This window comes from Typopeltis vanoorti, chromosome 8, assembly GCF_054136105.1.
Source record: "Typopeltis vanoorti isolate ZY-2024b chromosome 8, IOZ_Tvanoo_1.0, whole genome shotgun sequence".
Lineage (NCBI taxonomy): Eukaryota > Metazoa > Arthropoda > Arachnida > Uropygi > Thelyphonidae > Typopeltis > Typopeltis vanoorti.
The window spans coordinates 136,316,930-136,329,708 of NC_143556.1; the positions used below are offsets into that span (position 1 = coordinate 136,316,930).

Here is a 12,779-nt window from a genome sequence, read left to right on the forward strand (position 1 = left end):
CTTCACTGCCTCTTTAACTTCCTGTGTCCACGATGGAGTTCCGATTTTTCTATCCTTGCAGACAACCTCACCACCTCTCTGGCTGAATCAATCAGTGTTTTCTTCAAGGATTGCCGATGAATCTCCATGGTTTGGTTGCTGTTCTCAAACTCTTTCATTTTTTCTTCAATAATCTTTCTGTATTTTAGTCTACAGTTCACATCTGAGAGCTGCTCAACTTTTATTCTCTTTAAAACTTTCTTACATATTATTCTTTTCAATATTAAATTCAATTTTATCCTGCTTAAGACTAAATAGTGATCACTTCCAATTTCAAATCCTCGGTACACTCTGGTGTCCTGCACCAGGGAGAAAACATCACTATCAACAACAACATAGTCAATGAGACTTTTCTTATTCCTTGCCTATTCTCTCCATGTGAATTTGTGCCCATTTTTATGTTGGAACATGGTGTTATTAATAACCAGTCCATGTCCTGAGCAGAAATCCAACAGGTATTTGCCATTTTTATTAGCTTTGCTCTTTTCTCCAAATTTTCCCAAAATATTTTTGTATGTCTGACAATCATTTCCTACTCTGCTATTTAGATCCCCAACAAGCACCAGCTTTTCATTGTGTCAGTTGCTTTCTCTGAATCCTCAAAAAATTCCTCCACTTCTACCTTAGTAGAACCTTCCTTGGGATCTTAGGCACAAATAAGTGTCATTGTTAATTTCCCTCATTCTCATATTTGCCCACATCACTCTACTAGAGACCGCCTGCCATTCAAGAAGATTAGCCCCGTATTTAGTGTTGAATACTATGGCTACTCCTTCTTTTCCTTGATTGTCATTGCCTGAATATAACATTTTGTATTTATTGCTCAGAAAGATCTCACCAATTTTTGTCTTTTTTGTTTCAGTCACCTCTATTATATCGATCTGTTACTTATCTAATTCCTCAGATAGCTCCATTTCTTTGCCATTCAGGCTTCTTATGTTGATACTACCAATCTTTAACTCTGGTGATGTTGAGTTGGGGTGTGTTTTCAGATTTGTTCCAGTAGCTGACTTTTGGCTGTTCGCCCTGGTTCCCTGGCGAAAACAACTGGGGCCTTGTTTAACCGGGCGACACCCCAGCTGGCATGAAATTTTGTCATTCTGTACCATCATTTTGTATTTTGGTTTAAGCCAATAAGAATACAATTTGGTCGACTAAATCCCAAATTGACAGCCCATCCTCGTTCGTTCAGCATTCAGGTTGATACCCAAGAGGGTGCACCACAAGAAGGTGAGGATTGGACATTATGTCAGAAGCCCTGGTCGGTTCTCCGCATTCCTTTAAAGGCTATGTAGAGGTCTCCTCTCAGTTATATATCTTTGACCCTTAAGCCCCCTGTATTTATTTTGTTTATATTTTTGAAATTAGTCTTCTGGCTCTTCCTCAATAGTTCTTATCACATACAAATCAGATTTATTAATTACTATAAAATGGAATCAGGTAATATTAACCCATATTTGTATGTCTGGAATTTAATTTAAGATTGATTAAGGGAAGGTGGTTAATACCATATCACTAGCCCATTAGTTTTGAGTTGTGCCCAGAGATTGTTATTAGCCTGAGTGGCAGGTGAATTTGCCAGATGTCATGCCATTCAAATATCTTGTGTTATGTTACATAATGTACTAGACATATGGGCTGTGAACTCTATTCTAGGGATTGTTGCATTCCTTGCAAACTGTGGTTATGTGGTTAACACCATATCACTAGGCCCATTAGTTTTGAGTTGTGCCCAGAGATTGTTATCAGCCTGAGTGGCAGGTGAATTTGCCAGATGTCATGCCATTCAAATATCTTGTGTTATGTTCCATAATGTACTAGACATATGGGCTGTGAACTCTATTCCTGGGATTGTTGCATTCCTTGCAGATAAATGCCATGGCTACAGATCCACACTGACATCATTAAACATCTAATGTAATCATTGCTCTGGTGAGTATAGACCATTATCTGTGCAAAAAATGGCCCAGCATGATGTTACACATCTCGTCATTATTCTTTTAATTTATGACTCACATTATGTAATGTAAATACATTAGTATTAGAATTAGAACTTAAGTAGGCTAATAGCTAGATAATGCCATCCCATCCCTTATTTAGAGATTAAATAGGGAACTTTTATAAAGCCACTTGAAGCTTCCAGTAAGCAGAGCAGTGATCTCATACCTGGCATTGAAATTCATCTATCACTTAGTAACATTCACAAATATCTATTCCTACAGGTATTCACTTCCATGACCTATTTGGGAGTAGAAGTGCTATTTACTCAACCAGCTAGAACTGTTCAGTATTATGTCAATAACCACATCTAACTCACTATAGCAAACTCATAGGGTCCACAGAAATAGTTTCTTAGGACATTTGTTGCGTATACTGCATCTCCTGTAGAATTGCATTATGGCTGTGGAACTTTGGTCATGACCTACTGGTTGTTTATTATAGTCAGTGCATTTGTTATAATAAAGGTTTGCCATGGTGAGAATTGAGTTTATTAAATTTTGCCTCAAATGTCTAAAAAATGTAAATGATTATTTGCAGAGAGAAGACAGACAATGTTATTCAGTGCAACTCAGACAAAGAAAACAGAAGATTTAATTAAAGTAGCATTAAAAATGGAACCTTTATACATTGGCATTGATGAGAAGCAAGAAAAGGCTACAGTGGAAGGTTTAGAACAGGTAAAGGAATGATGATGATAATAATGTAAATTAATTTGTTCTGAAACAGATTTGAACATATTTCCATCATAATATGTTGAAGTTGATTACAGTAGGCCCACGATTTAATGGACTAGTTGGGGGGGGGAGTGTTCCCTATTGCCAGAAGTCCATTAAATTGAATGTATTTAAAAAACATATTAATAACAAACTTACAATGTACAGGACATATTAAAATGTTGTTATAATGTATCATTATTATCAGCAACCCACTGCTGGACAAAGGCATTCCCCAAAGTTTTCTCCATTCATACCAATCTCAAGCCTTTCTATATCAGAGTTTCTGCCATCTCTTTGGTCTTCCTGTAGTTCTCTTTTCATCTCTAAGATACAATTCTAAAATCAACTTCGTCCATTTTTAAGTATTACTTCTTGCAATATGACCTGCCTATTTGCCATTTTGATCTTTTAATGGCTGTTATAATGTCTTTTACCCTAGCCTGAGCTCTTTAAAGTATTATGCTTTCTATCTAGAATGGTAATACCAAGTAATGATCTTTTCAGTAATCAACTTGTTGATCAGTTTTTTTTTTTTTTTTTTTTTTGTCAGAGTTCATGTTTCACTTCCATGTGTCATGACCAGAAGTATACAACTGTCAAATATTTTTCTTTTAAGGCAGATTGGAATGTGTTTCCTTGAGTGCCTTACTTTGTTTTCCAAAGGCTATTCAACCAAATTGAATTCATCATATAATTTCTTCTATAGTCATCCTCTATTGTTATCTTTTGTCCTAGGTAAACATAGGAGGGAGGTTGCTATATCAATTTCCTAGTGTTCCATTTGTATTGGCTTTTTGGTTATGTATTTATTATACATTGTTTTTGTTTTGCCTTTGTTCATATTTAATCCTTTCTTTTTACTGTCTGCATTCAATTCAGTGATCATTTGTTGAAGTTATTCTGCAGAGTTTCCTAAAAGAACAATATCATCAGCAAATTTTAGTGGATAGTTCTTTCCCATTTAACATAATTCCTCAGTATTTCCAACATAATCATAACTGGTACACTACCTGCTTTCAGAACTTCTGTTGGTAACTCATCTTCACTTGGTGTCTTTCCATTGCTCATGCTACCCATTGCATAATGGGGAGGAGGTTGAGAGGATCCAGAGGCGAGTGACTAAGATGATAGCAAGTCTATGGAATGAACCATATGAGAACAGGTCGAAGATCTGTGGGTTGCAGAAACTAGTTGATAGGCGGAAAAGGGGAGATATGATTGAGGCATTCAAATTGCTAAAAAGATTCTATAGGATTAATTCAGAGGATATTTTTGAGATCAGGACTGGTGGTGGGAGAACTAGGGGACACCCATAGAAGCTGGGCAAGAGTGTGGTTAGCAGGGGTGCTAGAGCTGGGTTCTTTACTTTTAGAGTGGTAAATGAGTGGAATAAGCTTCCAGAGTCTGTTGTGGGTGCTATGACAGTGAGCGAGTTCAAGGCAAGGTATGATAGATACTGTGAGAATGTTGAACAGCTGTGTGAACATGATGTTTAGGGCCTCCCTCGATGAGTCTAAGGACTCCTGGAGTAGCCCGTGGTAATAATAATAATAATAATAAACTTCTTTTAAAACATCAGGGCATATTTCTTCCTCTTCAGTTTGGGATATTATAGTTTTGTTTTCATATTGGTTTAAGTTTTGGTAATCATCATACAGCTTGGCATAAAAGAATTCTATTCTTCTTATGATCTGTTCTTTGTCTTTAATTAGTACTCCATTTTCATCTTTAAGGGATATTAATTTATGAACAACTATCTTTTCACTCCTTTTAGACTCATATTGTTTATTATTGTGATTCTATTTATCTTTGTTCGTAGTTTCTAATTTCCTGCGTCGTGCTTTTTCTTATTGTTTTACATAGCTCCAAGAATTCTATTCTACTTCTCATGTCTGGATCTTTTTTCATTTCTTTTCTCTTTCTGGGAAGGTTTAGGGTTTCATCAGACAATTTTCTTTCATCCTTCTTTTGGTTAGTTCCATCATTCTCATAGGCATTATTTAGTAGAATCTCAGTTATTATTTGATAGTTTTTCTCCAGGTTTTCATTCATATCAATATTATAAAACTCTTCCTCTATCTCTTTCTGGAAGAGTTCTTTGTTTTTCATTACAGATGGTCTTTTGCTTTTGATCAGCAGTTTCTGTCTTTCTCATCTTTTGTTGATGACAGTTTTTGATCTCACTAATCTGTGGTCACTACCTGTATTGAAACTACATGGTCTAGACATAAATAATGATACAACTTCTGCATGCCCCAACGCTGCCCACAGAAATGTGTGAGCCTGGTTCCGTTAGCAGCGCTACATGCCACCAACATTCTCATGTTTATCATTAGAGAGAGAGAAAGTTGTCTGGCTGTACTTGTTAATATGTAGTGGGGAGATTATGAGAACTGTGTAGCTGTTATAGCACTTCATAAGGTTGGAGTGCAGCCACCTGTTATTTTCAACACACTACAAAAAACACTCAGGATCAGTAGTATGTTTGTTTATAAGACTATTAACAGAAGGCATAGCTGACCGACAAAGAACAGGTCGATCGTACTGCATTAGGATGTAGCAGCTTGTGAGGGGCTGTGAAGGCATGCCTCTGCTGTAATCATGTGAGAATGCAGAAAGTGATGTCGCGACAGATGAACATTTCTGCGAAATGTTCATCTGTTCTACTGGACACTTCCTAACACCGCAACTTATACAGCAGAGGGTGATCAAATCAAAGGCACTTCTCCGACTATATGTGAATAACAGACACACAGATATCCTCTTCTGTGATGAGGATATCTTCTGATGAGATGATTTTCACCATTGAAGGGTCATTTAACTGCCAAACCCATTGAGTATATATCCCAAATGATTTCACAGCACATGCTATTGCACCCAGGATTCAGAGAAATCATCATCCCATGTCAGTGATGATTTGGTGGGGGGGTGCAACATATCAGGGGGGATATCAAAGTTGCATTTCTGCAAGAAAGGGGTCAAAACCTCTACTAGAGTTTTTCAAGACACTGTGCTGGAAACTGTGATATGGCCCCTGAACAACGCCTTGTTTCACAGTAGGCAGTGGACCTTCCAACAGGACTCAGCTCCTGCACACAAAGTTAGGACAAAAAACAACAATGGTTGGAGGAGAATATGCTTGATCACATATCACCATCTGAAAGTCTCAATCTGAATCCATTGGACTTCAAATTTTGGTCAGCGCTTGCATTTCTTGAGTAGCCTGCAAGAAATGACACCCCAGAATCGCCAGCCTGAAGGTGGATTTGGAGTGAGCAATGCTAATGTTTCCTTTGGATGTTGTGCGTGGCTGCCATCGATATGTGGCCTCACAGACTTCAGGCATGCATGAAGGCAAAATGGGACATTTCGAACATTGAGTGCTGCCATATGCATGTTATACATGCGGTTTGTATGTGCTGAAAGATTTAAATGATATACTGATAAATTAAAGGTTTATGTGCTTTTAAAGTTGTAACAGTATTTATGGCTAGACTATGTATTTGTTACATCTGTATCTTGGACAGTATATTTTCTGTTGGTTAAAATATAATCTGTTTCATTAAACACTTCTCCATTTGGACTTTGCCATGTCTATTTCTGATTCTTCCTTTTTTTTTTGAAGAAATTATTCGTTACATAAAGACCTCTACTTTCAGGAAATCCTATCAGTCTTTCTCCATTTTCATTCTTCTGTCCATATTTTCCAATTGCTGCTAGATGTGTATGCCTACTTACCATTGAAGTCGCCCATCGAGATTGTAAAGAATGTCTCATTGCCCTTTACCATTTGGTCTAGTTTTTCATAAAATGCATCTATTTCTTCCTATGTGAGGGTTGATACATAAACTTGTATAATTCTTAATTTGGGACGTCTGTTTATTTTAAGATAGACTTCTGCAATCCTGTTTGGGATATATTTTATTTCTTGTATTTTATCTTTTATGGAGTGGCTAATTAGGAAGCCAATTTCTCCCCATGATCTTCGATTGTCACCACAACTATAGAGTAGATGTCCATTGCTTAGATCAGTGGTCGCCAAAGGGGTCGATGTGACATTGTTAGGCATCGATTGGGGTCGACAGAAAAATATAAGACATCATTGTGTGGGTAATATTTAATTCGGTTAACTTGGATTATCTCCATGACAAAAGACATGGAGGTAATGACAACGCAGTTAAGAGTGAATCGTGGGATCAGTATCTCCATCTTACAGGTCCATGAGTAGGACCTGTAAGATGGAGTAAGGTCATGAAAATAGTTACTGAGGCCGATCAAGTAGGCCAAAATGACGTATTTACCAATAAACAGATGTTGGTGGTTCCTGCCGGCCAGCGCAGTGGGAGCGAGATTGCAACACGTACGTGGTTGTTATTTACTGATGCTTACAAGTATTCGATCCCAGTCTCATTTTTGCGCATCGACATACAAGTGAGCGTTAATGTTCTAAAATTCATCAACATACATATTATAATTCAATCGTTATTCATTCACGAACTAAACTTCTCTATGTTGAAGAGTTGAGCAGCGCTGTAGTAATACCAGTGATATTAATACCAGTAGTTTATTAATATCACTAGTGATAATAGGGATATTACTAGTGATAGTAGTAGTAATATAATAATATATACTATATTATACATACAATAACACTAACTATAAAATAAACAATCTAAAAACCTCACATAAGCGTCTTTTTTTTGCTTGTCCTATTATAATTACATAATAGTAAAATATAGGGGGTCAATAAAAAGTCAAGAAACTCTTGAAGGGGTCGACGGGCAAATAACTTTGGCAACCCCTGGTTTAGATCGATACTATTTTCACCAAATCTCTGAGTGTCACTCAATCCGATGATGTTCCATTTTATCTTTCCTGCTTCCAGTAATAATTCTTCCAAAATCTTGTTTATCCTAATAATTACCTACAGTTGTAGGTGCATGCATATAATTTTCTATTATTAGTTCTATTAGATTTTATGTTCTTAGTCTGCATATAGGTATTTCTCATCAAGAGCAGACCTCTCCCAAGGGTTCAAGTCTGGTCTGTCATATGGTTGAGAGAGTTACATTGCTTTTTTATATGCCCATTGTGGCCTTGGACTCTATGGCCTCCTTTATACTTATTGTCCATCATTTGAGGTGGATTTTAGTCCTTCCTTGCTGACCAGGCTTTGTGGACAGTCAGGGTACTTAGGTAAGTCAAATACCTGAGAGAGAAGGCAGACTTCCACTACTATGAAGAAGAAAGAATGGAAAAAATATTATTATAATGTACATTGAGTAATTTATAAACACAAGCGTAACAGCACAAGAAGCTGGAAGTCAGACCATCTGCCCATCCTTCTTAATTCCTCTACAAAGTCGAGAAACGTTACTACGTCATCGATCTCTTCCCCTAAGAACTGTGGAATTACTTGCTGGGGATTTATCATTCGGAAGAATTCCGAATCGTCCATTTCAGAACTGGTAGGGTGAGCCATACCTGCTATCAGCTTACAATTTATCAAATTTAACCCTTTTCCAAAATCTTTCAATTCTAACACTTGTCTGATTACCTGATTCGAGTTTAAAACCACTTATGATGATTAAGTATTTATTTAGTTAAAATTTTGGGCCTTAATCAAATCCTGTGGACTTCTGCGCCATTGTAACGTTATTACTTATCGTTCATTTGTTATATATATTGTTCTCTACCTCTCTATCTTATATCTTAATATCTTGGCTACCATATGTAACCTGGGTTGACTCCTAGGGATATTTCCTCTTCAGAAACTGGCAAATTTATATTTTAACTGCGCCAGCCAGCTTCCTATAACAAGAATATAATTCAGGCTCAGGGAAATATTCCTAGGTTTTAGGCATATACGTTAATCTAAATTCACACGCGAGTATATAGATCTCGGTTCCTTGCAGTCGTGACCTAAGACCTAATCTCTGTTATATAATTTTCTAAACTCTTTCCCGCTATTTGGTTCGAATTTTATAAGTGGTAGGTTGACACCTCAAATTCAGGCAAGACTCAGTTTCAAGTAACAAAACATGTTTATTAATGCTAAAAAAACAGGTACACAAAATCTTGTATTAAATTATCAAAACTTCTGCATTGCTAGCTAAGTGAATGTCTTATGCTTATCTATACAAACTGTTCAATACTATATAGATCTCGGTTCCTTGCAGTTCGTGACCTAAGATCTAATCTCTGTTATATAATTTTCTAAACTCTTTCCCGCTATTTGGTTCGAATTTTATAAGTGGTAGGTTGACACTTCAAATTCAGGCAAGACTCAGTTTCAAGTAACAAAACATGTTTATTAATGCTAAAAAAACAGGTACACAAAATCTTGTATTAAATTATCAAAACTTCTGCATTGCTAGCTAAGTGAATGTCTTATGCTTATCTATACAAACTGTTCAATACTAATCTGACCTTCTCATATAAACTGACATGCAAAATCATGTAATACAAATGGATAATTTAAACAATGTTACACTCGAGTTAAGTTCCTTCATTCACATTTTTACTTTAGATAGACCCTTCTCAAATCATTTCTCTCTTAGTTAAGTTTACTCAGTTAACAAAGGGTTTTCACTAATTCAATCATATACACGTTAGAGATTTATGATATACAATTCTTTGTCTAATAGAATTGGCTGTATTAGTTACTGTATCCTGTCAAAGTTCTCTAAAATGTCCTCAGTCTTGCTTCATCAAGACACAGATTCTACCTTCAAACAATCTCAAGATATAAAACAAAAGAATCTTTACTTTACCAAGTCCCTCCGAAGGTCTATTAGCTGCCACGTGTTGCTCGGGTCATCCTTCGTCTTGTGACTGAGTTGTTCCGTTCTCTGCTACTGGACACAGATCAAGAAATGGTTGTTGCTACGAGCGTTCTTCGCTCACTCGGGTGGCTCATACAGCATTTGGCACCATTCTCCATGAGCTGTTGATTCTCATACGGATCTCCACGGAATACCTCTCAGCGCAGGTCATGAATACGGCCGGCTGCCGTCGACATAGCACCCTTGTCCTATCTCCTTAAATAAATAGCTTATGTCGCTCTTAGGTTGATCCCCTTGCTATTAGGTGTTGTTTTCGAGGAAAAGCGCTTACATCAGCCTTCTCCGTGAGCTACAGCCTTCGGCATTACAAGAGGTACGTGTGGCTTAGACGTGACCGTTGATCCTATTAGTCATTTCTTGCCTAGCGACTTATGATTTTATGAGTTTGATAATACATAAATTAAGCCATTATTCCTTTACATGAAATGCTAATCTGACATTATTCTTGATTTTTAGCCTTCCGTTTTACAATAAATAAATTCCAATATATTACTCATTCTGATATAAACTTTCACATACAATAATTTAGGTGTTTCTCATCTTCTATTGGTAAGCAGGTATTATGCAAATTTCTTTGTTATTTTGTAAAGCTTACATGTTAAATCTTGAATGAATAACTTGTCAATAAGTTCTCCATTCATTATCTAACAGTAGCATTATCGACATTTCTTTTAGCAATATAATCCATATGGGTTTAAGGCAGTTGAATTTAATGTAGCTGGCCTGCCATTCCTGTTATATTTGCCTATTTGGGTAATGCATATACTAGGGAGAGAAGACAGACTCCCACTGCAGTGAAGACGTAAGCTCAGTAAAACAGAAAAAATACACCCTAGCCATCAAATACAGGTAACCCTCATATAACGCAGATGTTAGGTTCCACAGAAATGCCGCATTATATAAAGCACGTTATGCGAGACTCAGATCACATAGACAAACTAGGGTTATGTTCCGAAATCTTTTTTTTTTTTAATTATATAAACAACAATGACATATCCAACAAAAACAATATTTTTATTTAATTCAGGTAATTCATGTAAGTTAAGAAAACATAATCTTTGAAACAAATACATAGTATAAAATTATAAAAATACAAATTGTATGTAAACTTCATTGCACATAATGCATAAATGTTTTAGGCAAATTAAAATAAAGTGCATAATTTAATCGTAATCACTGCCTTCAAAATGAACACTCCGTAAATGTTCTTTATTTACGAGTGGCCGGACATCGTCATCACTTGAAATCTCTTGGACATCATTAGTATAATTCTCATTGCATACTTCAGTTGGTTTAGTTATCAAGAAGTCAGTAATAAGGTCTTGTTTACCACTAAGATGCAATTTTTTATTAAGTTCATAATAGAGCTAAACAAATATCCAATAGTCTCGTGAATTTTCTGGAGTGCTCCATTTTGAGGTCATTATCCGTAAAATAACTTTCTCGTCAAGTTCCAATCCTTCTGCTAATTTCTTTAAACTGAATTCTTTAACAGATTCATCGCAATCAGAATCTTCTACAGAACTTTCCCTGCCATTTGGTTCAGCGTCGTCTATTAATTGTACCAGTTCCTCCTCATTTAAATCTATTTCCCCATCAATTAATTCACTAATTTTGTTTTCAACGATGTCGCAAAAAACTCTCTATGTGGTCATTACTAAAAAAATTGTAGTAACCCTTTACCCAGTAAACAATTGATGAACATGCGTGCTAAAGGATATTTCCCCTAATATAAATTCGCTACTTATAACTACATGCGCGATATGGGCAGATGCAAATTTAATGAAGATAAAATTTGATTTTTAAGTCACGCGGTGAAACATATATGAAAAGGTAAAGGGTTACTACAGTTTGTAGACCGTATTATACAAGGGTTACCTGTACTCTAGTAGCATTGGGGGGGGGGGGGTCAGATAAAAAGAAAGGAGAAACCAGTCTACAGATAACATAACAGACATGCGAGCTACAGGCAGATGCAAATTTAACGAAGATAAAATTTGATTTTTAAGTTATGCGGTGAAAAATATATGAAAAGGTAAAGAGTTACTACAGTTTGTAGACCGCATTATATGAGGGTCACCTGTACTCTAATAGCATTGGGGAGGGGGGTCAGATAAAAAGAAAGGAGAAACCAGTCTACAAAGTACACAAACATTATGTAAGAGAAAATGAAAGAGTTTGAGAAAGCAACCAAACCTTGGAGATTCAGTGGCATTATGTGAAGGAAGACCTGGTCCAGCATCCATTATGTTGGGTTCGCTATTCCCATGTTCACAATAGCTATAATTCATTTGCTGTAATAACTATTCATAAACATACAATGCTGTGAGCAGCATTTTATTCTTATGAATATTTTTGAGCTATAGCATAATTTTATTTACAATTATGGGGTAAGACCACCACCCTCTTAATTAAATGGGCTTTGCAACTCTTCACTAGTGACCATGTCTGGTCTCTACAGTAAGGTTTCCAGATTATCTGACCTGTAACCTACTCATGGGCACTAACTCTAATGTACTTATGGATTTACAAACCTTTTATGGTGGAATTGGCATAAAAAAAAAGTGCATCTTAGCATATTTTTATGTTGAAACATACAATTAGTAATGAGTAGTCCATATCCTGACCAGAAATTGAGCAGATACTGTACTTACCATCTTTATTATCTTTGCTCTTTTCTCCAAATTTTTTTCTACATTTCTACATGTTGATCTTTTGTTTGATGGTATTAAACAACTGATATTTTTCTGGAATTCAAACCAACATCTTCCAGGAACAAAGAATTTGTCACAATACCTAGACAGTAACAAATAGTGCTGGAAACAGTTCACATTATAATGGGCAAAAGACTGCAGTCCTAACTTGGCACTTGTCTAATTCTCCATTTTGAAATATCCACATTACTCTACTTGAAATTGCCTGTCATTCAAAAAGTTTATCGTTATGTTTAGTGTTGAATTACCGCTCCTTCCTTTTCTTGTCACAATACCTAGACAGTAACAAATAGTGCTGGAAACAGTTCACATTATAATGGGCAAAAGACTGCAGTCCTAACTTGGCACTTGTCTAATTCTCCATTTTGAAATATCCACATTACTCTACTTGAAATTTCCTGTCATTCAAAAAGTTTATCGTTATGTTTAGTGTTGAATTACCGCTCCTTCCTTTTCTTTATTGC

At 36.2% G+C, this 12,779-nt stretch overlaps 1 protein-coding gene across 1 annotated transcript in view; it reads left to right on the top strand.

Moving 5' to 3' along the window:
* pit (probable ATP-dependent RNA helicase pitchoune) overlaps positions 1–12,779 on the top strand; it is a 316,420-nt gene that overhangs the window by 109,375 nt on the left and 194,266 nt on the right. Inside the window, exon 8 of the mRNA XM_090396954.1 lies at positions 2,578–2,717. Within this exon, the coding sequence (XP_090253080.1) occupies positions 2,578–2,717 (140 nt within the window). The remainder of the gene's footprint in view (positions 1–2,577; positions 2,718–12,779) is intronic.